Source organism: Plectropomus leopardus, chromosome 21, assembly GCF_008729295.1.
Source record: "Plectropomus leopardus isolate mb chromosome 21, YSFRI_Pleo_2.0, whole genome shotgun sequence".
Taxonomy (NCBI): Eukaryota; Metazoa; Chordata; class Actinopteri; order Perciformes; family Serranidae; genus Plectropomus; species Plectropomus leopardus.
Genome location: NC_056483.1, coordinates 16,676,897 through 16,702,901, shown reverse-complemented (window position 1 = coordinate 16,702,901; position 26,005 = coordinate 16,676,897). Strand labels below are relative to the sequence as shown.

The 26,005-nt window shown below is 40.6% G+C and overlaps 2 protein-coding genes and 1 pseudogene across 3 annotated transcripts; 1 reads left to right on the top strand and 2 right to left on the bottom strand.

The window, feature by feature from the left end:
• Positions 1–58: 58 nt before the first annotated feature.
• LOC121960662 lies at positions 59–4,540 on the bottom strand (annotated as a pseudogene).
• Positions 4,541–4,992: 452 nt separating this feature from the next.
• ngdn (neuroguidin, EIF4E binding protein) lies at positions 4,993–9,363 on the top strand. The gene is made up of 11 exons (XM_042510472.1): positions 4,993–5,028; positions 5,320–5,379; positions 5,640–5,711; positions 5,904–6,041; positions 6,144–6,228; positions 6,313–6,365; positions 6,550–6,661; positions 6,883–7,057; positions 7,226–7,379; positions 8,785–8,848; positions 9,141–9,363. The coding sequence occupies exons 1-11, from the start codon at positions 5,008–5,010 to the stop codon at positions 9,158–9,160; spliced, it is 954 nt and encodes a 317-aa protein (XP_042366406.1). The 5' UTR covers positions 4,993–5,007; the 3' UTR covers positions 9,161–9,363.
• Positions 9,364–10,395: 1,032 nt separating this feature from the next.
• pabpn1 (poly(A) binding protein, nuclear 1) lies at positions 10,396–24,774 on the bottom strand. Of its 2 annotated transcripts, none has more exons than XM_042510247.1 (7): positions 24,308–24,774; positions 20,897–21,005; positions 20,127–20,194; positions 19,208–19,314; positions 18,222–18,309; positions 15,872–16,023; positions 10,396–11,074 (listed from the first exon to the last, which is right to left on the bottom strand). In XM_042510247.1, the coding sequence occupies exons 1-7, from the start codon at positions 24,440–24,442 to the stop codon at positions 10,879–10,881; spliced, it is 855 nt and encodes a 284-aa protein (XP_042366181.1). In that variant the 5' UTR covers positions 24,443–24,774; the 3' UTR covers positions 10,396–10,878. The 2 variants fall into 2 exon arrangements, with proteins under 2 accessions (XP_042366181.1, XP_042366182.1); XM_042510248.1 differs by lacking the exon at positions 10,396–11,074 and adding an exon at positions 11,457–12,006.
• Positions 24,775–26,005: the final 1,231 nt, after the last annotated feature.

The following is a 26,005-nucleotide window of genomic DNA, read 5'->3' as shown; positions in this document are numbered from 1 at the left end:
ATAATTTGGCAGAATTGTTACTTATTGTCACCTACTGGCAGATATAAAACATGTTTAATCCAAGCTTATTTGTTTATTTTGAGAAAATATTTGACAAAGTATTGCTTTAACAGTACATTGCTATCATAAAAAACATTCAAAAACATGAAAAGATAAGGTAAAATATAAAACTGCGATGCTATTTCAAGTAATTCCACATTCATTTAGTGACAAAAGAGTAATTTACAGAGAGAGACATTTATTTCATTGAATCGCCTACAAACCACACGTGGTTGTGTAACCTAGTTGGGTAAGAACACTTACAATCATCTCTGACAATGACAAGAAGTGTCAGGTATGATTAGGAAACATTTGTAAAATCAGATCAAATCTGTCTAATGCACAGCAGGCCTCTGTTTGAAGGGTCTGTGAGGATTATGCATGTGTGCAAAATCATTTCTTTAGGGACCTTGAGGAGAGTTCATCTGGATTAGGCTAAAGTGAAGTGCAGCTTTAAAATTTTGTTGCGAGGCCTATTTGTACAGCGTTTAGGAGTTTTTAGATCTATGGTACATTAAGTTTGCCTTCAAATCCTTTTCCCATCTCATGTAGCTAATTACAGATCTTGATATGCACAGACTTGCTTCCGGTTTCTGCGTCTCTCCAGTCTCTCCACACACAGTTTAGACTTTACAATGACTTTAGAGCATCTACATGCATACCCATCACTCATCTTCTGTCTTTGAATTAAGATTCAATGTCTCTCGTTCTGGTGCAGTATATTTATTCATAAGTCCCGTGAGCAGGGCCGTAGCCACAATGTCAGATCTACTGAGGTCATGAGTAAGTCCCCCCTCACCCAGAAAATTCTGACAGACGGCAAAAATTAAAATTAATTTAAAATCTTTTTTTAGATGATTTTATTCATTATTTTAACTGTTACTGTATACTGTATATCCTTTCCCACCTTGAAATGCTGTTTAAAAGCCTAATCTACACTACCAACAATTGATTCACTGTCTCGCAGCTCCAAATCAGCAATTGTCCATTATAGCTCGCCTAGCTTAGCAGCCTGTTAAGTTTCTGATGCTGAAGATGAAACAATACACTTTAGAGTTCAGAAGGTGGTGGCCTTCCTTTACAACCCAAAACACGCAAGCATTAGCCACAAGCATTAGCATGTTTACCTGACTAACAATCAACAGTGGAAAATTTGCATTATATTCAAAGGCGTAGAGTTAACTACATTATTTCGTAGGGTTACAGATTAGGTCAACTTGTTTCATAAAGGGTCAGCTGGAAACATTAAAAAGTCAGCTGCAGAACTGTTTTCAAACAAAGTTTTGGGTTTTTCACAGAAGAGGAGAAGACTCGAGTCACATAACTTAAGTCATAAATTTGAAGACTTTAGACTTGACTCGACAAAATCAAATAAGACTTGTGACTTGACTTTAAAACCAATGACACATGACTTCAATTGGACTTTAAAAATATTTTATACCTTCCCCCCAAGTCTAAAGATTTAAAAGTATGCTATATGAAAAGTGTGCCACAAATCTCCTTATGTCCTTTCATTTCTTGAATCTACTAATGTTAACACTATTCATTCACACCAAGTCAACACTTAAGTCTCCGGATGATTCGCTATGTTGGAACTATACAGTGTATGGTTTGAACCAATCCAACAACATCCAAAAAAAACCATGAGGAACTGAGCTGCAGTTGGAAAAAAATATACCAAAGATAATTTCATTTGCATACATAATACTACACTGTGGTCAACAAAAAATGAATTGCAGTATGTAAAACACATGGGTCAAAAGTGACACAGGGTTGCAAAAACGTCCATTAATCTCCAATAGGCTGAGTAAAAAATGTATAAAGCATTCGTGAGTTTCATTCACAAGTTTTATATAGCATATCATTACTCCTGTGTATCCTCAGATGTCTGCTAGAAATTAGGAGCTGCTTTTGTTTATTTTTATGTGAAACTAAAGACACATTATTTCAAAAATTCCAGCACATTTTGAGAGTTAAATCTGCCACTGTCATTAATCTGTATATGTGTTGTACAAGCACAGAAAGCCTGAGTGCAGCAATGGCTTACAAGGTTGCTATAAACTCCCCCAAAAAGGCAGAGGACATGACCTCAGTGTCCACAAAGGAAGCTACAGCCCTGCCAGTGTTTTCTACTTTCCCTCCTCAGTATTTTTACAATATGAAACCATAAGCGACCCCTTTACATCCCCTCAAATTGTTTCATTTATGTGACTTTTTCCACAGATGGTATTTTTTGGTGAAAATTATATAAATCAACAAGGAGGCTTGAGCAGTGGAGGCATGCCTAGAAACTAATGAACAGAATGCCTATAATTAATAGGTACAAATGTGGGTCTAGATACTGGACTCCCCTGCTGCTCCTCCTCAGCTCCCTGCAGGTGCCGCTGTGACAGGATGTGTTTGAGAGTGTCCAGCTCCTGAGTCAGCTGCCCTATCCTCATCTGCAGCTTCTGGTTTTCCTCCTGCAGCTGCATGGCCCTCTGCTGGGTCAGCAGGATCCTCCTGCGGGCCTTGTCCCGGCTCTTTCTCACAGCGATGTTGTTCCTCTCACGTCGCTGGCGGTACTCCTCACTATCCTTGCTGATGCTCCTCTTGTTCCCGGGCCCGCAGAGTTGGCAGGAGGAAGGAGGAGAAGTCCTGAAGGTCAGAAACACAAGTAAGTTTAAGTTTGAGAGTTGAGTTTGATGTATTTCCTAAACTGCTAATCTATCCACCCTCAAATGAAAGATGGATCTCACACACATGAACACACACCTGCTGAGTGTTGGCGTGGCTCTGGTGGTGGTTTGTGGTCCCTGCGCTGGAGGTGTTGCTGAGACAGGAGGACGTGTACGGCAGGTAAGGCAGTCCCATCATCTGATCGGCCACTCTGTCATCACCGCCCCCTCTCATCAGTCCCTGAGACTGGCTGTACAGTATCATGTCCATCTGAGCCAGCTGATTGGTTGATGTGGTGGGGTTCAAGGTCTGGGTGTGGGCCTGACCCGGGTATGAGCTCACCCACTCCTGGATGACAGAGGACACCCTGGAATCAGACATCTGGGGGAGTTCAGATACAGAAAAAGATTAGTTTTTTTCTTTTTTAAGTTCAGTTTCATTCTTGTAAATTAAAACAAGAACACACACAAAAAAAAACAAACGACTCCAACAGATGAATAAATATGACAATGGCAATATTGATGGAAGTTGTTACTCTACTTTAGTAAAAGTAGCAACATCTGAAATTATAGAAATACTTTGTGACAAATAAAACTCCTGCATTCAAATCTTAATTCGGTAAAAACACATAGGCTAACCATTAGTATTAACAGAAAATTAAAGTACCAAAAATAAAAGTACTCATCATGCAGAAAGACTAATTTCAGAGAAATATTCATTCTATCTCTGGATTATGATGCATTGATGTGTAAGTGTCACTAATGTTGCAGCTAGTGAGTTTAATGACTTTATGTTCTGCTGGATAGCTTCATCCATTGAAAAATACATCATCATTTATTAGTTAACTTACATTTTTTCTTAGTTGAATAATCTGACTCTACAGAGTAACTTGTGACTAATGCTGTCAAATAAATGTAGTGGAGTTAAAACTATATTGGCTTCCAAAATGTAGTGGAGTAAAAATGTAAAGTAGCATAACATGGAAATGGAAATAGTGTAAGTGTTTAAAAAATAAGTACAATAATTGAGTAAATATTTTAGTTACATTCTACCACTGAGATAATAAAAAATAATAATAATAATAATAATAATAATAATAATAAAAAAAATAATAATAATAATAATAATAATATAATAATAAAAAGTAATAAAAGGCAAAACTATTGAACTATACTACAACATGTTCAAGTAGGGCTAATTCCACCGACAACAACGAGCGTTAAAAAGCTGATTACACTTTATTGGCCTGGTCACTCATAATGAGTACCATTAATTAAAATAGTACAAAATAAAATGTTAAAATTGAACTGAAGAGGACATTAACACCATGTAAGAGTTGAAACAATTGATCAGTTGATTTACAGACATTGAATTGACAATTTTTGCTTGCCAATGAATCATTTAGGTCATTTCATGAGGTAAAAAAAATGAAAATGAATCTTATTTCACCCTCACAGATGTGAATATTTGCTAGTTTTCCCTGATCACTAACTTTAGGTCTTTAGAATTTGGACCTAGGATCAAACAAAAAGAAAAACTTTGAATATAGGCTACAAACTTATGTTGTGATGTTACTTTTTGACATTTTACAGACTGAAAAAAATATTCAATTGATTTATATAATCAGCAGATTAATCAACTATGAAAGGGCTAATTGTTGCAGCCCAATGTTTACACAAAGTTTACTGTGCACAGTAAAGGAAAAAAATGAACTTCAGAGTATTAGAATATGATTTCTAAAAGTCTGTGGCTTGTTTTTTTTTACACACAGTCAAAAGGTTATGATCTGACTCACCGTGACAGAGCTCGACGCAAACTCTCTGTTCTTCAGGTCCCTCTGACAGTTTGGAAATGATCTGAAAGACAGGAGACAGCCAGGTACATCACTTCTTCTTCCTCCTCCTCTCTCTCTCTCTCTCTCTCTCTCTCTCTCTGTCACACACACACCCACACACACACACACACACACACACACACAAAGACTAAAAAGTGACAAAAAAAAAGGACATAGAGAGCGGGGTAGAGTTTTTGTGTTAGCTCCTGTCATATATAGGTTAGATTATTTTGGTTTCATGGCTACAATAAAAACAGTCTTAATCAATTTATTTTAAAACACATTTTGGGTCAAGGGAACTAACTCACTAACTTTTTTAATAGCTTTCTGTTTTTTTAAAAAATATATACTTTATTCTATTTGAGTTAATTTATCAGTTTGAGCTCTTTCCAAGACTTCAACGTTACAACACTGTAGCAATCAAAGCGAGCTCTGTCTGACCCTCTGCGGCTTCCATACTCCACACTGAAATCGAAATGGCTGCCCCTGTTGACAACGTGAGTGAGCTTAGCTAGCTACCAGCTAATAAAACATTTAATTTATCATTCTACAATGAATGCTAATATTACAGACAATGTCAAACATTAACTGTGTACTCTGAAATTATTTTTTTATAAGTGAGATCGATAAAAGCGAGTGATAATATTTTTTAAAGACTTAAGCTAGCCAACTAGCTACCAGCTAACTTACTTTTTAGCCCTTTTTTTGCTACATTATTGACGTTTTATCGTAGAAAAACGGTGTGAACAGTTTTGCATCGTTTTATTGACGTGTTTCCTTTCTGACAGGATTTAATCGAAAGGGATTTGCCGAAAGCTGTTGTTCTGCTGAGTAATTTCACAGAACAGGTAAGAAATGTGCCTTTTATTATAGTTGCATTGTAATATTGTTGTTTAGCTACTTCTGGAGATGCAGTGAGGCCTTTTGATAACGGAAACTATGCAAAATAATATTAAGAAAATAGTATTATGTAGAATCCTGCTGTTGCGTTATGTGTATTTGTTGATTGATCATTAAGTGATGATGTTTCTGAGTTTTTCAGGGTCACTTTTATCACAGCGTGTGTAGATTTGAGTCTTGACAGCTGAAACTCTGCTTTTCTCTGTAGGTGGCCTCAGTTACAAGTCACGTCCGTGAGCTGATAGCAAAAGTCAAAGATGGGGCATTTAAGACATCAAAGGTGAGTGGAGACTTAATCAGGATTGTTATTAAAATGGTTTGGACCATAACAGGAAAGCAGGCTGCTTGACACTTAAAAAGCTTAAAAAGGCATATAACGGACAACTGTGTGACGTAAAAAGACTTTGGTTTTCCCAAGTCTGCTCCACACAAACAGCCCTCCCTGACTCACTGTCGTATTGTTTTCCTGCAGGGACTGTCTTTCTTAGATCTCCGCTATCACCTGCTGCTGTTCTACCTTCAAGACCTCACTCACCTGCTCAGCGTCAAGACAGAGGGAGGCAAAATAAAAGACAGCGAAGCCTTGAACAGGCTGGTCACAATCAGGACGGTGAGATGGTTGCAGATAAAGTTAGCTAATAAATAAACCTCTTTATTCCCATCAATCCAGCTGTTAAAACATCTATTTTCTTTTTTTCTGACTGTTTTTAAGGTCCTGGAGAAGATGCGACCGCTAGACCACAAACTGAAGTACCAGATTGATAAACTGGTGCGCACAGCTGTCACCGGCAGTTTAGGTAAGGTGGTTTTGTGTTGATGGTTGGATCTGACTTTATTTCCTCCGTGTTTCAGTGTATAAAAGTGTCTCTTGTTGATTTCAGCTGAAAACGATCCTCTGCAGCTGCGTCCAAATCCTGAGAATCTCATCAGCAAAGTAAGGGCCGAATGTCCTGCTCATTTCAACCCCCTTTTTTTTATTTGGGTGATACGGTTTATCATGAATTAAAATCATAGGTTGCTTCACGACATTTAATCAGTCAGGCTACCTTTGATATTATCAATAAAGGGTAAAAAAAGCAGCATTGTAACTGACTGAGTTTCCTTCTTTCATCACCCAGTTGAGTGAATCTGAGGAGTCTGAGGGTGAAGCTGAGAATAAGACGGACAAGAAAGCAGCCCACTCTAGTGGCAGAAAATATGTACCGCCAAAGATTGCCCCAGTGCATTATGGTAATGTTATTTGTCTTCATTAACAGGTTTTTGTTTCATCGGTTGTCATGTAAAATACTTAACAATTCCTCCTCCAGTGGTTTGATTAAACAGGATAGATTTTTCTTTTTTTGGTGAAGTGTTTTTGTGGAAGTGACACAGCGAAGCAGCTGCCATGTTTCTTTTGTTATAGTTAGCTGTGTTGTTTTCCCTAATTCTCCTCTGATCCCTGCGTCCTCCAGACGGTGACATGACAGAAGCAGATAGGAAGAAGGCTCAGTCGGAGCGCCAGCGGCGAGCTGCCCTCAGAAGCTCCGTGATCCAGGAGCTGAGACAGCAGTACAGCGACGCTCCAGAGGAGATCAGGGACAGGCGAGACTTCCAGAGCGAGCGGGAGAGCCGAGAGGAGCTGCACAGGTGTGTACTTTGTATACGTTGTTTGGACAGGGAGACACAGAAAGGCTGACGGGATGAGATGCAGGATGAAAGGATGTAGGGACTGGCTGAAGTGAAAGACGGTGGGATTACATGCATTACTCGACTGTTTGAGTCGGCTGTGAAGAAGTTTTACTTTTTTCTTTAAAGGAAAAATTATGAAGAGTCGATGATGGTGCGTCTTAACATGCCGCAACGCCAGAAGAACGCCAGGAAGAGAGGCGCGATGTCCATGTCCGGCCAGCTGAGCGGTATCACACACTTCAGAGACATCTCGGCACTGACAGGCGGCGATGGCGGGCAGGTGAGCTCGCAGAGACATCTGTACATCAGAAAGGAGTCACATCTGTCACACGTATTTCCACTAAAGTATCTTTGGTTCTCAAACCAGATCCGCTCAGGAGTCTTGGGACCTTGATGTTATCTAGTAAACCAGCCTGCATTTCAACCAGTTTAGAGCGTGACCTTGAAATTAAGGACGCATCATCAGAGAAAGGTGCTGCACTACAGAAGTGAACGTCGGTATATTAATTTAGCTTTATGAGCTGTGCATTTACTAATGCAGGTAATAATATAAAAACACTGAGGCTCTTTGTTCTGAATCAGCGTGACTCAGTACTGCAGCACTGTATTTTCCACAACAGCAGCTGACGAGCATTAATGATAAGACGACGTCGACCATCATCTCCTTCAAACCTGTACAGTATGACACCCACTGATTTCATCACATATTGCACAAGATTTTATTTTTGGCTTTTCATGCCTTTATTATAGTGCAGGAAGGGGGAGGGAGAGAACGGGGATGGCATGCACAAAAGGGCCACAAGCCGGAATCGAACCCGAGCCGCTGCTAAGGATGCAGCCCACATGGGGCGCATGCTCTACTCCCTGAGTTAGAGGCCGCCCCACATATTGCACTTTTAAGTGAGGAAAAACCTGCGTTGATTTTTGTTTTCGTTCCATCCCGAAACCAACTATTCATGTCCCGAACCAATTTATTGTTGAAAGCTCTTAACTGCTCAGATTTAGGTGCACAAACTTGCTCCACGTTGTTGGAAAAGGAGTATTATTAAACTACAGTAGAGACGTAGAATTAAACTCTGCGGTTGGTGAAAATCTAAATTTCAGGTCCGTCTTTGGGGATAAATGTAATGAGAGAGCAGCTAAAGCAGAAAGTTGTGAATCTAATCAAGAAGTTGACACTTCACAAAGTCTGGACTTAACAGAACAGAAGGTGGTGAAATATTTATAATGACTATTACTCAGTTTGGGCTGCCAGCAGCAGATAATTAACGTTGGACAGAGCACTGCTGTTGGTTTTTGAAGTCCGCGTACATTCGTGTATCTTGGTGACTCATTCGTCTGCTCTTGTGCTGCTGGCAGCGGTTCCACTTGTATTAATGTCTCCACAGGTTTGGCATGTCATCCCACTCCGTTTCCTGTCTCAATTCACTGCTGTCATAAAGAGTGCTTATGAGTGAGAGTAATGACTGGCCAACGTCATGCTGCTCGCAGATGTGGAAAATCCACTCGGCTAAATGTATTTGGAAAAAAATTAGATTTTTCACCAGACAACGCAAGAAGCCACAAAGCGATGCAGCTAACGGGCTCATATCCGTCCAGCATGAATGGCAGCATTGTGTTGTTTTTATTTAGATCACATTCTTACTGTGGCTACTGGTTGTAACACTTTGTCTTTACTTGTGCAGGACGGGGATAACTTTCAGCCCAAGAAAAAGAAGAAACCCATGAAGAAGAAAACCAAAAGAAAAGGTGAGGACATACAAATATACCAGACAGTGTAAATCAATTTCCTGCTTCTTCTTAAGAAAACGTATTACTTTATTGACTCTATAATTCCCCAAAGAACTACTCCAACATTGTCTGTCTTGAGGCTGCGTTTATAGTCAGTTTGAAAGAAAGCTTTTATAACTAAATGATCATTAAATACGACTCCAGTGTTGTGAGATATGAAAACAATGCAATGTTGAGAAATTGAAAAGCAGCAATCAAGTGTATTTTAATCCTTTTTTAGGTAAATAACCGCCCCTGTCTTTCTCTGCAGCTTTTAAGAAGCACAGATAGACCTGAAACGTGATGTCCAATGATGTAAGAAGACCAAATGATGACCTGAAGAGGATCTCTCACCAACAGCCATCATCATTTCAGTTTTTACTTCAGACTTTTGAAGATTTTCTCACCAATAAGTCAATTGTGCTCCTGTAGTAAGTTCTCCTACATATCTGCAGGGTGTATAACTTTGGAATAAACGTTTACTGTTGACTATTTTATCTGTCACTTTTTATTGATCTCCATTAGAGGGCAGTCAAATTGCCTCCTTTTCACTCAGACCATCAGTTCTGAATGAATTTTAAGGATTCCTCGTGCCATCTAACGAACCCGCTGCTGGGACAGAAATGATAATGTGGAGGATATTTTAGGACACATTTACCAGCATTACTAGACAACAAACAGCTGCTTGAGAAGCAGCCAGATGCTGATTCAAGGCCAAATCACAACCTGCTGCACAGTGGAAATAAGTGTTTTGGTACACGTCACTGGGTTAGATACAAGTGTGGTGCAAATGTAACCCTGCCTGTTAGAGTACACTTACGTATTCCTACAGGCCTTTTTCACATCACAAGTCTAAATAGCAAGTGATGAACTGTATCTTGTAATTTGGGTGAGTTTGCAGTTTGATCTGTAAATATGTTAGCACCGTCAAACCTTAAGGTTTACCTCTCAGTAATAAGGTTGTCTTGTGCCTGAATATTAAATATTTGAGGTCTGGCCTGTGATCCAGATTACAATTTGGTCTAAAACTAATTACATGGTTGACTACTTTGCTCATACTAAATGATTCATTTTGAAATGCATAACTCCAACCACCTAATATTGTTTAGGGATCTAATAATATACAGTGTGATTTTATTAAAACTTCACCCATATAATAAACATCACTTAATTATCATGTACTTAAATTAAAACAATCATTAAACCTGAATCAATAAAAACAAAGCCTGTAAAATAATTAACCTGTACTGACATTAATCACTTACAAAATCAAACCATATCCTGTAAAATAACTAAATTAAGTATCACTTAATTGACATGTATAAGAATTAAAACATTTCTTAACCTGTATAAATAATAAATAAATAAATACATCAACAAAGTCAGAAGTGGGGCCAGGCAGATACAGTCAGAACAAACTCACACAGACGCACTCTCATTTTTACACAATGTCTTTATTTTTTTTTTCTCTAATTACAGACTCATGGGTTAAAAATAAAAATAAAAAAAGCAAAACATTTGTTCAAACCCACTCCCCCTTTCAAAAAAAAAAGAAAAAGAAAAAAGAAAAAAGTCTCCACACAAACCCCACCCCTGACTTTCCCCACCCTAAAATAACAGCTCCGGCCCACTCCATTTATTAAATTAATAATCAATGCCGTTAGCTTATCAGCCTCCCTCAGACAAGCCGTGACTGCACTGCGCGTAGTCAGAGAAGGGGGGCGCCTTAAGGTCCGCACTGTACACCCCAAAAAACACCCTCGTCTCTGGTCCTGCCTTCCTCACTCTCACGCAAACTTGCCTGCCTGCCACTCAGCTATGTTGGCTTCAGCTCTCTGTATATAAATCATGTGTTGGATTGGCTGCCTGTTAAGTGCTGTGTGTACTGCAGTGTGCTGTGGTGTGTGTTGAACAGGTGTGTGTGTGTGTGTGTGTCTGTGTAGCGTCCGTGTGTGTGTGTGTGTGTGTGTGTGAGTGAGTTGAAGTGTGAAAAGGGACTAAAAGCATCATCAGCGTTTGCTGTTGTAGTAAATGCCCCCTGTGGCGGGCCTGTGGTCGCCCTGCCCCCCTCCCCCGCCCCCCCACACGGACAGGATGGGGTGAGTGTGCATAGCGGGAGCAGAGAGAGAGAGAGACGCTGCAGAGACAGTGGGGGGGGCCGGCGCCACCTGGGGAGGGGTCGTCAGCCTCCACTGGTCCTGAAACCTGAAACGACAAGAGGTGGTGTAAGGTATGGACGGGCGGCGGGGGGAGGTGGCAGCAGAAGGAGCCCCGCCCACGAGAAACAACAACCAAAAAAAAAAATCTATGCATGTACAGTCCCACTGAACACTGAAGGTCCATCACTGTCCAGAAAAAAAAAAACAAACCAAGGTGGGGTGAGGCAAAGAGGGAAGAGGGGAGGGGAGGAAAAAGCATGAGTTATAAAATGCAGCAGGGGTGAGGGTGGGAGGCAGAGAACGGCGGACACAAAGGGGGTTGAGGGAGGGGTGGGGGAGGTAATGATATACTCCAAACCACAAACTTAAAACACAACAAATACTCTGGCTAGTGATAGTTTCACATATGTACGGTACATTAAAAACAAAAAAATAAACAGTATTTTCTTGTTGCTGTTCCCCCTCCCGTTTTTTTTCTTGTTTAGGTGGTGGTGGAGGGTGAGTGGGTGGGCTGTGTTGGTGATGGTGTGAAAGCAGGAGGTCACAGCCAGACCAAAGGAGACACATCTGCAGCCTGAGATACCACCATCTTCTCTTTTTTTTCCCCCCATTCCCTTCCCGCCCCTCAAAAACAACAAAAAACAAAGAAATCTGCCACTGTATTCTTTCCCCAATGGCCAACTTATACCTTACCAGGGGTGACCGCATCAACCTCCGCACACGCACGCTCACACACAATCGCACACTGCGGCCAGTCAGTCTCTCTGTCCAGGAGAAGTTTTTTTTTTTTCCTTTTTTTGTCTTTTTTTCTCTTCTGGGATTCTCTTCTTTTATTGTAGGGGAAGGGGAGGACTTTTTTCATTGTGTGTTTTTTTTTTAATGGGAACAGAGAGGGGAGAGGGTTGATAGTAAGGGAGTGTTGGGGAGGGAGGGGGTGTTTAGTAAGGGGAATACCACGATGTTGTTCGCCCTCGGCCCCTGGAAAAGAGAGAGAAAAAGAGGGTGAGTTTTTTTTCTGGTTGGCTTAAGAAGACTGACACCAATTTCCTGGTGTGATATAATATAGTATATATATATGTGTGTGTGTGATTGTGGCCAGAGGAAGGGTCTGCAAACTGAAGGGGAAAGAGTGTGTTTATATATAAAAAATAAATGACAATGTTTAGGACAGTGTTCACAGATAACTAAATCGACATACCATCTTAACGGTATTGGGCCTTTGATCACAGTGTTGTGTTACAAAAAAATCAATCTGGAAGAATAGACTACAGTGCTGAAAGAAGCTGAAAGCAGCTTTGTCAAGAGAGGAAAAGTGTTTCATTTCCAGATATTGGAATAATGATTAGTGTGTGGGTGTGAGGGGACAGCAAAGGCACTCTCTCTCCCTCTTTCTCTCTCTCTGTCTCTCTCTGCGAGAGCCGCCTCTGGGGTCACTGTGGGGAAAGACCTTGAGGACAAACAGCACCACACATATACCCCCAGCAAGACACAGTGCACATACACACACACATTTGACAATTGGGGGGACAGGACTCACAACTGCATCATTATTATACACTCAAAACATTGCCTGACACACACAAAGCCAGGCAGCAGTGGACCTTCTGCACGCCACCTCCACTTTCTCATACACACACACACACACACACACACACACACACACACACACACATCATTCAGTGGCAACAAACAAAAAAATGTCACACTGGGACTGAAGCCAGTGGCTGTCAGGCTAGATGCTGAGGTCAGGCTGCAGTAATGAACCCTCGTTTCTGGGAGTGAGCGCTGTAAAGGCGAATCTGGGTTGGAGTATGTGTGTGTGTGTGTGTTTGTGTGTTTATGTACATGCAAGGACATACACTCTACATAAGCACAGAGAAGCAAAAAAAGGAAAAGGTTCTTCCACTCTTCCACATCACAAGTACAGTGTGTGTGTGTGTGTGTGTGTGTGTGTGTGTGTGTGTGTCTTCTGGCTAACATCAAAATCTTGGCTTTTCACCATGCCAACTTGGGAAGATGATGATAACAATGTTAATGGATGCAATACCACAGAAAACATTTTTTTGGAGCCAGAGGCCAATTTCTTAAGTGCATGTAAACATGAATGACTCTTTGTTCACAAGCTTTCAGTCAGGGTGCAAGGATTTTGGTGCAAGACAAATGCCACTATTTGGCTGTGTTGTCCTTTAATACTATTAAATCCTGGCAGATGGCATTCTTTAGCCTGCACAGAAAACACTTGCTGTGGCCTTGTTGAATCTTAACTTCTTATATTCAAAGCCAAGCAACACCGTTAATGAAACATAACTCTTGGACTGCGTTTGCATGGCTGCAGCCAAATGCTGTGAAATCTTCCCAAGCACACAATGGGTCAATGCAAAGATCTTGTGTTTTTCTTCACCATGGATGTGTTCCAACGACAAGACAAGGCACAATTGAGAAGTGTCATTTGGTTCAGATCTGATCCTGATTCTGTTCAACTGCAGCACAGATTTAAGCGTGCTAGTGATGACTTCCTAATGTAGCAACCAATGACAGCTCTCCTCTGCAAAATGTGATCAAGGCCATTTCAAGTGGAACAACTCTGCATGCTATTCTCTGCGGCTGATTAGAACATATTAACCAATGCTGTTAGATAATGTGATGACACACTATGTGGTAATCAGGAATATTTGAGAGGGTGTTTTCTAAGATTATGAGCACAGTCAGAGTGAAGTTTCTGTTGGAAACAAAAATTATTTTATGACCTTGAAACTGCCAGGTTCAATCCGACTGACTGCAAATGACATTCAACACATTCAACATTTACTGTGTTTTTTTTTAGCACAGTGTTATTTGTGCTTCTTCCTATCGTGCAGAATGTGGTGTCAAATCTTACTTTCATTATCTTCACATAACTGCAAATCAGTCAGACAGAACTTTAAAGTTGAACGATCACAATAAGTCTTCCCTACGCACACAAAGCCTACTGAATTCAAATAATGCTTATATAGTCTTTTCACTAATAAACTACACATTACTATCAGTACTTTATGCTTCTGGAGACTTGATTTAATATCAACAACCCCTCAGCTTCTCCCCAAGTCTTTGTGTGCCTTGTCCTGCAATTCAGGCCAAAGCCTAGTGAGTAAACTGGCAGGGTTAGGGTTTCTTGGTATGTGTGGGAGTGGCTGGGGTAAGCACACACAGTGATTAGAGAGATTCTGACCTTGAGGTTCAGACACTTTCTCACACAAAGGAATGAATAGAGATGTAACCCTTTCTTGTGGTTATTTAAAGGCAGCCTCGCTGAAATGGGAATTCATCGTACAAATACTCGAGTCAAGAGCAAGGGCAAAAATGAAACAAGAGAAACACACATGATAAAATGGAATAAATGGGGGCTTGTCAAAAGAACTTGGCAAGCCGTTAAATCTCTGAAATAAAAGGCCTCCGTATGGAGGTTTTTAGGCCCTTTCCAAAATAAGAGCTGCAGCATCTTTCTTCTGGAAAATGTTCTTTGTTGAACATTAAGTACTAAAGCAACAGCCAAGGCCTGAAGGTTCCAGATGCTTTGCAGGGATGATCGAATCAGAATCTCTCCATCTCAAAGCTCAATGCATGTGTGGGGAAGTTGGCATGCTGATCAACGAATTTGGCACCACACCTCCTTTGTCAGTCTCAATAGAAAAAAAACAAAACAAGATGGCTCCACGGGGCTTATATGGAGTTACCAGTGAGATTCTTTGTAGCCTTGATTTTTCACGGCCTACAAGGGCTGGCCACAGTTTACATAAAGGGATGGTAAATTACATTGTTTAATTTGCATAATCTGATTCATAAAAACTGTGCAGCTTTACTTAATAATTAGCTGCCAAGAGTTTTTAACATTTAAAGTTTGCAGTAACAAACTTCATGTGGTCATACAGCAGAAACAAGACTACTAAAGACTCACGGGGCCCCGCTGCAGAGCTCTGAAATAAAGCCCATCAAAACACTGAATGAAGAAAGCCACCACAGTCCCAGTGCACAACACTCTGATCAAAACCAGGCTCATTTTGTTCAATGTGTGCATCACAGCAATGCGACAGGAAATGAAGTATCAAAACACAACTGCTACCATGCCACTGCAAAGTAAAGCAATGCCACAGGTTACTGTACTGATTGTCACACAGTTTAAAACACGGAAATTTGCAAATTGGTTTGCACTTTCCCTTGCCAATAATTGGTCAAATTACAAATGATACCCCAATCATTCAAAATAAAAAAAAACATGAAGTGCAGTCGCTGGAGCTTTGCACCAATACCATTCTGTTATGGTTATGTTGCAGGAGATCGCATTGGCACTGACCCAAACATTGTTCCAATTAATGCAGAGTGTATGTACAGACTGGGAAGAACAAACTGATGTGCACCGAGTATTTTTGCCTCAACCGAAACGGTTATATGTGATGTGGCATGCAATGAGCCCCCAGCCCCACAGCTGACGTGATGTGATCCCTAACCTGACTACATGGCATGTCTGAGTGGCGTGTACGTGTGGTTCTTATACAGTCTGATACAATCTCTATAAAGTTGATAGCATGATGAAATGTAAGTTCTAACAAATGTTAGACTTCAAACAAGATTTGAGGAATTGGCTGTAACATTTACACTGCACACAAAATTCAGTCCAATACAACAAATACCAACAAAATAACTGCAGGTCTGTGTAAATCTTGCTGCTAAATCTGGCTGGTCATGGTGGTCTGCCTTGCTTGTCCTGTCCTCTCCTTTTCACAGCATACACTGAGTGAGGTGCAGTGCATGCAGGTGCAGTGTTCTCCCACGGTGTCAGAAATGAGGCGTCTTGGCGTCAGCTCACCTGAAGGCCCGTCCTCTGCCTCTGGGTGGTGTGTAGCCACTGTAGTAGCGTGCACGCGACGAAAAGTTTCCTCCCCGTGACCGGAATCGAGCCCGTGGAAAGCCGCGGTCTGTGGTGCTGATGCCTGGTCTGTTTGTTCTCTTAGCCCCCACCTGAGGAGCGAGAATCAAGCAAAGGTAAATTTAACTGACATTCAGTCTTGTGGCATTCCTCTAAACAGCTTTTGTATTTTCCAGATTTAAAGAAAATTGCTCTTCTTCCTAAAAATAATAATTAAGAATCTTAATTTTTTTGTGAGAATTTTAGTAAATTCATCCACCCATTATCTGTAACTTCTTGTCCTATTAAGGGTCCTGAGGAGCTGTGCTAGACTTGGACAGGTCAAGAAACTACAACATCGCCTCAAGTTGGATTTCCGACTCTGACAGTAAAAGCAACTTCACCAACCCCAACCTCAAAATCCAATATGACTGCAGCACCATCGACAGCATCAACAGTCGTGAAATTTGCCACAGTATACTAGCACTTCTGTCTTATTTGTGTTTTATTAAAAAAGTCAGACATCACTATCCAATTTTTATCTGTGCTACATTGACTGTATACGCAAAATACAGCGTAATGCATCATTATCAACTGGTAATGCTAACAGTGGCTATAACTGGTAACGTGAACACCTTAGTTTTTCCACTTCTTGTACTGGAACGCAGTCAACTTGGGTGTCATTCCCAGCTCAGATTTGTAACTTCTGAGGTAAATGGAATGCAGCATTAGAGACAGACAACCATTCACGCTCACATTCCCACCTACGGGAAATTTTAGCTGCATTCACACTGCCTGTTCAAGGCAGGAATATCACGCTGTTATTTCAACTTGCCGTTCTGTTGATTACATATGATCACAAATGGGGGACAGAGTTGTCTTGCCTCTGAGCTAGGAACAGACGTAGGAACAGCACTGTAACAAGGTCTCTGTGAAACGTAAAGACGTGACCATGGGCAGCATTGTGACGTTTTGATGACGTGTTTGTGTGTGTGACTCACTGTGGGAGATTTAAAGAGCAGCTGTAGAAACGAGCAGCTAATACAAAGAAGAACAACAGTGGCCATAAATGCCCGCAACCAGAGAAAAAAAATCAAAAATTTCGGGAGCTTCTTACCCCCCGAGCAGAGGACAATATCAACCCCAATATAACGCAAGGCAAATAATTGTGACTGGCATGTTATGTCTTTGTTATTGTTTAGACGGCACTGCTGACACATGCATTGAAGAGCACACTAGAGGTCGACGCTGTTGTGCGGCCCTATAGCGCGATCGCTGTGTAAAAGCTGTTTTAGAGTCACCAAGTAACCTAAGCGGCATGTCTTTGGACTGTGAGAGGAAGCACTTGATGAAAACGCCACACAGAAGGACTCCAGCTCTCGGATCCCTCTTGGTGTGAGGCAACAGTGCTAATCACTGCACCACCAAGCCACCAGAATATCAAAGAAGATGCTTCATTCATTTGCAAAACAGTGAGCTTTGGGATTCTTGTTATGACTTGTTGACAGAACTAATCACAAGAGAAGCCTATCTCTCCTTTCTGGTGACATTCTCCTTTCAGTTTGGAGATATGCAAACTATTTAGGTTTCTGCAGATGATTTTGTATCAGTGCTTCCTTTGCCATATTGACAAGAGCATATAGAGCATTTCCATTCAAACCCAACTGTGCCAGTGTAAATATTAGGTAAACTTTGACCAGAGAACAAGAAATAATCATCACACAAGCTAAAGAGAGCCTGGCTGGAACACAAACCTGCTGTGAAGAAACAATAGTGAAGGTAAGACACGTAACCATATATCTAAGAGGACAAAGGAGAACATACACACTTGGCCAATCGGGACAAACCCAACAAACTTACCCAAAACTGTCAGTAATCAAAGTAGCTCCTTCCACTCCAGGCATCAACTAAATTTAGCCAACAGTGCTTATTCTGTAACTGTTGTGTTGCAGTAGTCACAATGATTATTTTGTTTCCATTCAGTTCATTTTTTAAAAGCACCCGTAGTTAGTTCAATGATCATAAGGGATAACCTTTTATTAAAGTCTCTTTCCCCCTGGATAAAAACTGGAAATGGGAAAGGAGTCGATTGTATATTTTTAGCTGGTTTTCCCATGTTTGAAAATCCTGCTGGGGCCGCTAATTTGGTAGGAAAGGGTGTAAGAGAAAATTAAACTGTCACATTGCCTTTTTCTTATTTCCTATCACATTGGTGTCACTTTTCTTCTCATTCTGACCTACAACTGCTGAAATGTCAGTGAGAACCTCCTAGTTGAATAATGTGAAAGCTGAAATTTAGATAATGTCTTACCTTTATCTGCCTTCCTCTGAAAAGGGACTCGTCCAAAGCCATGGCTGTCCTAACAGACTCTTTGTCTGCAAACTCAATATAGGCAAACCTGAAGAAGAAAAAGAATCAATGAACCTCATGGTGAAGACCTGTAGTGCTGATCAGTTTTCACTATGATGAATAGTAGAACAAACTCAGTAAGCCTCAGTTGTCCTTATTTTAATGTTTGCTTATTACAACACCAATCCAAATTTTGGATATCTTAATATGGCACAGGTGTCGTTTTTTTTGGAGGCTGCATTACAGTGAAGTTGTAATTTCCTGAATTTATCAAACTGTTTGATTATTTTCTTTCACACACTTACTAATAGCCAACCCTACAATATCATCACAATATCCACGTCGCCCAGTCCCACCCAGGGCAATGCACAAGTCACACATTCTTTCATGTCCAATACATTTCTACCACACGACTTCATGAGTGCTCAAACGCAAACAAAAGCAGTAACATGTAGAGTATAACAGCCCCGGCATCTCAACAGACACCACTGATGTGTTTTAAAAGGATCAGAAACATTGAACTGGTGAGGAAATATATTTCCCTAAAGGTGAATGCGTTGTATAAAGTTAAAGGCCATTTCTGGTGGGATCTAACTTTTATTATCGTATTCAGAAGACTGCATGCCAACAGCAACAGATTAAATGTTTTTTTAATCTCAAAAAATGTTCAACAGTTGCTCAAATCTTGTCCCGGGAACTGGTACTGTTGAGCCCTGGGTTTCTCACATTCTCACAATCACATTCAACCATCACGCTTTAGCGCTAAATCATCTGTATAGATACTAAATAATAATCTGTCCATCCACAGTTCCATTTTGTCCGTTTTCTCTGCCAACAGTATGACTGTGTTGCATTTACTTAACAAGGACAATGATAACTTGCCATCCACTCTCCAGTGATTTATCCACTGCATAGTGGAGAGATACAGTACAATAATGGTTTATTACCCTTTGGGATGCCCTGTGTATTTGTCACATAGGATGGTGACTCTGTTTACTGAACCGCAGCCATGAAAGTGAGCCTCAAGCTCTTCTGCCGTGGCGCCGTAGTCCACCTGAAGACAGAGAAGACAGAGAAGGTGCATGTTTAAATTAAGACTGAGGCACAGACACAAACGCAACACAGACATCAATAGAAACACAATGTTGAAGTACCACAATATCATAATTGCAAATTGGTCTAAATGAAGAAATACAGAACAGCTTTGATTTTGTCTCTAGCTAGCTTAAAGTCCTAAAAAAAGTGTGTGTGTGAGAAGTGCACCAGTATGAAACTACTGAAAGGAGCAAGCGAGCCTTGGCTGAGATTACAGACACTGTGAATAAAACAATTGTCACCCAGGTGCTTCGCAAGTCACAGCTTTAGGGCAGAGTAGCATAGAGAAAGCCATTATTTGCCAGAAGACCCACAGGAGACCCAGAGGGAAAGGTCCAAACAATGCACATGGGACTAATTTTCCAGCAAGACCACAAACCAAACACAAAGGCAAAGCTATAAAGTACTGAAATCTAATCTTAAGCATCTTTAAAGGTGCTCTTAAGGTTTAAACCCAAACACTACAGCTCTGGAGTGACTCTGCCCATAATCAAAAATTTTTTGCAGGACTTGAAAATTCCTTTTTCCTCCCGGTCAGCATGTATTTCACAGAGCTTGGGTCGTTTTCCAAAGGAGAATAGGGGAAAACAGTGGTGTCCAGGTGCACAAAACTGATTTTAATCCATACTCAAAAGTTTTAGGCACTTCACGATTCTGTTTCAAGCTGTTTCCTTAAAGGTTTTGCCTATTTTTCTCTGAGGTCATTGGCAAAGGTTGCAACAAGAAACATTACAATGTGACCAAAATGGCATCTATGGGACAGTTACTCACATTTCCAACATAAATAGATCTGCCATCTGCTTCCATCTTCTCCTCAATGGACATGATGACGGGGCCGACTGCACAAAGGAGAGGGAAACAAATATATATGAGCAAAAAAATATTTCAACCGAAACTAAAACATGCAAACTCTCAAACAGCATCTTGGGAAATTAAGTTTTGTCTAAGTCTACCAAATGACAGGAACAGATGACTAGCGGATCAAGTACAAGTCTGAACTTTGTATTAGTTGGAATTGGTTTCACGTACCTGTTATACAAGAAAATTAACGGAACTTTTCACACGTCTCAAGACTACTAAGTACTGCATGATTACTTTCATTTAACACCATTTTATCTGTTGTATTTTTGCAGAATTATAATATCTATAATGTATAAATTGATTTGTAGGTTAAGAATTAAATAACAAACATTTTATTAATGTATCAGTTGGAAACAAGCCATCAAATAGCACATTGTAGTCTCTTGCACTTATGCTATTACTCTATATGACCTCTCATCACATCACATCAGCACAGGTCTTGGTATTGACAAGTATGAATAGGGATTTAAATCTTAATGTGCATATTAACATTAAAACTGTTGGTTGAGATAATGAATTGTACAATGAGATTAAATGTGTTTTTAAGGAGGCACAAGATCTGATTACTTTTGAATTATTATTCTTCCTTTATTATATGCTTTGACAATAGAGACAGAGAAAGTGAATGTGGACAGATGGGGAGAAAGAAGCGGTCTTCCCCTCAAAACACACAAACAGACCTGGTGGGGGGCTGAGATTCATCTGTTTCTCCACCTCGTTCTGGAGCTCCTTCAGCTTTTCTGCCTCTTCCTCCATCTCTCTCACCCGGGCTTTGATTGCCTCCAGCTCCTGCATCACAGACACACATGTGGTCACTTCATTATGAGCACAATACAACTCATTGAAACATTAACAGGTTTCCTGTGGCTTAAGGCAAGCTGGATATAAGACTTTAAAAATGTTTTTGATGCCATGCGGAATTAATTTTAAGACAAATTTTACAATGACCAAAATTTAAATGAAAAACTTAAATTAACATCGCTGCGTTTCTTTTCTTTTTTTTTTTTGTTGCATAAAATACATACAGCCTTGTTTGCACTGCCTTGTACCAACAGCTAAATCTTGATTAATTAGTCACTTTTTGATGGATTTGTACTTCTTCATAGTGTCTGAGGTTCAGCGACAGCTAGCTTTCAGACTGTGCTTTTTTTGGTCCACCGGCCATATGGCTAGTGAATGTCCAAATTACCAGCCGATAAATACATTGCCATTGTTTTTGGGCTGGTAAATGAAGCAACTTGTATCAGCCATTTGCATATTTTATCAGTATTTGGCTGGTGCACAATGCTGGTTTTTATAGCCTGATAACAATTGAGGCCTTATTTTAGATCAATTAATACAGTGCCTATAAGACTTTTTAAGGATCTGTGGAAACCTGCTTATTCACGTGTCATTTATCACACAGTGATGATAGTTGCTATACTAATAACTGTTGACCAACTACCAAATCTAGCCATGAAGATGTACTCATTGACAAATCTGACCACAACACCCCTAGACAATGCCAGCGAAGATGTCAGAGAAGCAAGGAGACGCTGAGCCCTGCAAGTGATGGTGCCGTCATAACATGACCTCGATCCAAAGAGAAGCGTGTGTTTGCATCGCTTCTGCCCAAATCAAAAACCCACACAATGGGACTACTTCCATTTAAAAATGTTTTATCTGACTGGTCCTGAACCTGCATCGTAGTTGGAATGCCTCTCATCCCCCACATTTGTACACAGTGTTTTCTACCACGCAGCCTACATTTGGCCGTGGCTGCCTACTTGAAAGTTGACTTAAAGCCAATGAAAATTTGCCTTTTCAGGTCATAATATGCTTAAGTATCTAATTACACTAACATATATTACCATATATTGTATATTGTGATTTATTACCCTTCTCCTACTGTAAATTCTGTCCCCAAAGGAAAACTTCTGTTTTATCTGATAAGATCAACTTTTTGGTCTTTTCATTTCACTAAAGTAAATTTTTGTAGCACATTGAATCTGAACTGAATAGACCACAAGGGCTACTGATTTTATAATTTTAGTCAGCTACCAGAAGTTTAACTTGTATTTATAATGTTTAAAAAAACTTCAAATATAGACAATTGGGGTCTGTGTATCAATTCAATATCGCAATATTAAAATATTGTGATCCCCCACCCCTAGCATGACACTCAGTTTACATATTTCCTGTAATTTCTCAATGACTATTAATCTAAAGTTAAGTGACAGCATTAAAAACAGATACAAGACAGAGTCAACATAACAAGTAAAACCATTTGTAAACATAAGTAATCAATACTAGTTTTGAGTAAATTAAAGTTATTAACCATGTATATAAATTCAACACATATTTTGTGCATACTCATCTCTTTAAAAAAAAAAACTACTATATTTCTGGTTGACATCAGTATAGGCTTATGCACCGGATAGGGATTCGCTTTTAATTAATTTTGCCACTGAACATGTCAATAAATAATTTGTTTATTAGTCAATGAGGAAATTGATTCACTGCAGTTCTATGGCAACTGAAATCCAATTAGAACCTTTTTGGAAACACAACTGGAAACGTATTTGGGGCAGTGACAATAATCAGGTCTGTGGAGCAAAAAATTAAATATTCCCATAGTGAACAGAGAGATGGCTGTGTCCTCACGTGGGAGCGGACCCTCCTGTCTGACAGTGGTGCACTGCAGCACAGTGGGAGTCATTCCAGCTCCATCCAGGGCTGTTGCCCGTGCTGACAGGATTTGTAATGTAAAGGCTCTTTGTACAACTGGGTGCAGTGACAGACACACCATATTAAATTCAGGTCTTCTCACCAGAGAGAACGGGGGGGGGGGGGGGGGCTGCACAGTGACATACTGCATGTGATGATAATGGCACCATCGTCTCTCAGCCCTCCAATCTACAAGCATCATAGTGCGTGTCGACATCATGCCAGGATAAAGCAATCCACGTTCAGAGCAAGATTGTTAAAAAATAAAGACATCCGACTCTGACATGTTGTAGCTTCCTTTTTGTCGCATATTCAGTGCAAGCTCTTCCACTCCCCTCCCTTCTCTCATTCTCCTTGCTCTAGCAAAACATTTAAGGATGCAAACCCAGCCCCTCAAATACCGCAACCCCCAGCTTCTGCGTTGCATGTCGCGCTCTCACTGCCCAACAGACACTACAACCTCAAGACCCACCTGGGCATGGTGCATAGACATTATCAGGAGTGTGCACGAGTGTGTAAGTGTTGGAAAATGTAAATCAGGCCGACTAAAAAGCTGGTTGTGCATCTTGAACCATCATAAAGCAAATCAAATGTTCCAACGATTCACGATAACAACCTTCGTCCAAAATAACTGACAAAGATGATCAGGTGTACGTCTGCCATCTCCACCCTAGCTTTGTTAAAAACCAGCTAGCCTGTTAGCATGTCAAAATCATGGTATTGCATGGTTTTAATCTAGCCATGAGGGTGATGGTAGTTAAAGGTGCGAATTTCACAACTTATCTCGTGACTAGTGATTACGGCTGACATGTCCTCTGGTCATTTTAGCTGCAGCGCTTGATGCTTGTGATTAGCTAGCGTTAGCTTGCCGAGGCTCGGTCATTTGCATGTGCACACGCCGGTGCTTTAAATGTTGCAGCGGCCAGCAAAATGGTGAAGGTAAATGTAATAAAATATGTAATTACCGTAAATAGGTCGCCTTCTCAAGCAGGTGGACTCGCTCAGCGGCGGCTAATGGCGGCGGCCTGTCCTACCCTCGCCCCTGACTGTCTCCTGCATCTCCGTCTCGCATTTTTTTGAGACGAGGATTTTCCCCCCCAACAGCTCGTGCTGCTCCCTGGCGCAGAGAAACTGGCGCCGCTGTTGCGCCAAGATGGCTGCCGACACCACGCATGTCACCACCCATTTCTACTGCACTGCGTGAACCACAATGGCGGTTAATATCGACCTGGCGATAGCAGTAACGCACACGGCATGTGACCCAAGATTTGTGGAAAAAAAATCAACAAATTGCTCGCCTGCTTTTACTAACTACTCCGCTTTGACCATAACGGCTCCCGGTATACATTTTGGCTCTAACGAGTGAAACAATGCCCTTCACTTACCGGGTCTTCAATTGCGGCCTCTCCCTCTTCTAACCCCGGTTCTTCGTCACCGACACCCGGGTCTTCCAGTTCGGGATGTCCGGGGTCTGAATCTAGTAGAGACTCCTCCGCCAGTCCGTTACCGAACTCCGCCATCGCCCTGTTCCAACTGTACCGACGCGCCTCGTGGCCAAACCGACGTTGCAGGCCCCTACTCACACACAAGGGGGTAGAGTGAGCGGGGCGGCGGAAAGAAAAAAACGGCGGAAAACGCCGCTTACTAAAGTTAAAATGGGGAATAAAATGCTAGCTACAGTTCCAGCCACTACTCAAACAGCATATCACGATGAACAAGAACTGCTGTTTCACTCGCGACCTTTCAGCAATGGTCCAAATTAACGATAGGGAACCTAGTTTATTTACTTAAATGAGTGTATAAAAAAGGCGAGGACTCTACGCGCGAGCGGCGGCGTCCCTTCAGTTCAGAAATGGAAGCCGGGGGCGGAGTCATGTATCACTGCGGGCGTAAAACTCTCCATCCTATTGGTCACCAGAGGATTCTGGGCCAACCTCTTTGGTGTCTCCCATGTTTCTATTGGATAGTCGCACAGGACTTTCCGGTTCCCAAATCGCATGTGTGCTTTTAATTGGATAACTTCCCCGTCAATCATATCTCTGTCAGTGGTAAGTGAACTGGCGAAGCCAATTGTTTAGCAAATTAATTCCAGGCACATTTGAGCGTGTCATATAAATTGTGTCCTCCACTGTGACCTGAGTGACCTTTACTTAAAATATGCCACTCAAAATTGGCAAAAAGGAATAAATGATCAATGATGGAAAGCGTTTAACTGGAAACTAAAAACTAGATATTTTAATACCCCTCTCATTATTTAATTATATATGAAAGAAACTTCAGTGGCAATGTGTTGGGAGAATTTGTGGAAAAACTGGGCACCATATGCATCATGTTATTTGGGACTGCCCAATAATTCAAAGGTTTTGGAAAAGCTTGAAAAAAAGAAATTATAAAAAACAAAAACTATTCTATTACTATTAAACAAAAATTATAGTTACATGTCCCGTCAGTCCAATATTTCTGGAGTTATACCTTAAGACAGATACAGTACAGACTAGAGGTATACATTAGGGATACTTTTTTGATTGCCATGGAAATGTAAACAGTGGCCTGGAAAGATGCAAAAACACCAACTATACCCAGTGGATGCAAAGAGGGTTGACGCTAAGGAATGAATGGAAGCAAGTCTACAACTGAAAATTGACATTTTTACACAAAGGTGGACACAAGTTACATCATATCTGAGGTTTTTTAACAAGTAGAAGGGGTTGTTGTAATAGATTTTATTATAAGTAACTATAATTCAAAATGTCATTGTTGTTTTGCTCTGTAGCTGAACCGACTTTGCATACTTAAGTATAGCGCTTACTTTTCTTTCTTATTTGTATTTTTTGTATAACTCTACTCTTTAAATTTTCGTAATAATTTTTACGGGAATTTATAAGGGAATTTAAAATGAATCACAAAGTAAAAAGCAATTAAAATATGTCACTCATGTAAAACCTCAGATTTATATGAAGTTCACTTAAAGATATTACATAGATACTACCCCTGTAATACATTATTACGTAAATTTAAAGAGGAGAGTTCTCCAACTTAGTTTTTTCCCCTGCAAAACAGAAACTAAATCAATTTCTCATCCA

Bases quoted from the DNA above. Each gene is read 5' to 3' on its own strand.
- ngdn (XM_042510472.1), top strand. From the start codon at position 5,008: ATGGCTGCCCCTGTTGACAAC. The intron at 5,712-5,903 runs GTGAGTGGAGAC...GTTTTCCTGCAG, and splicing joins GGGCATTTAAGACATCAAAG to GGACTGTCTTTCTTAGATCT. The intron at 6,662-6,882 runs GTAATGTTATTT...TGCGTCCTCCAG, and splicing joins GATTGCCCCAGTGCATTATG to ACGGTGACATGACAGAAGCA.
- pabpn1 (XM_042510247.1), bottom strand. From the start codon at position 24,442: ATGGCGGAGTTCGGTAACGGACTGGCGGAGGAGTCTCTACTAGATTCA. The intron at 20,195-20,896 runs GTCTGTTTGTGT...TCCTTTGTGCAG, and splicing joins GAATCTCAGCCCCCCACCAG to TCGGCCCCGTCATCATGTCC. The intron at 19,315-20,126 runs GTGAGTAACTGT...CTCTGTCTTCAG, and splicing joins GATCTATTTATGTTGGAAAT to GTGGACTACGGCGCCACGGC.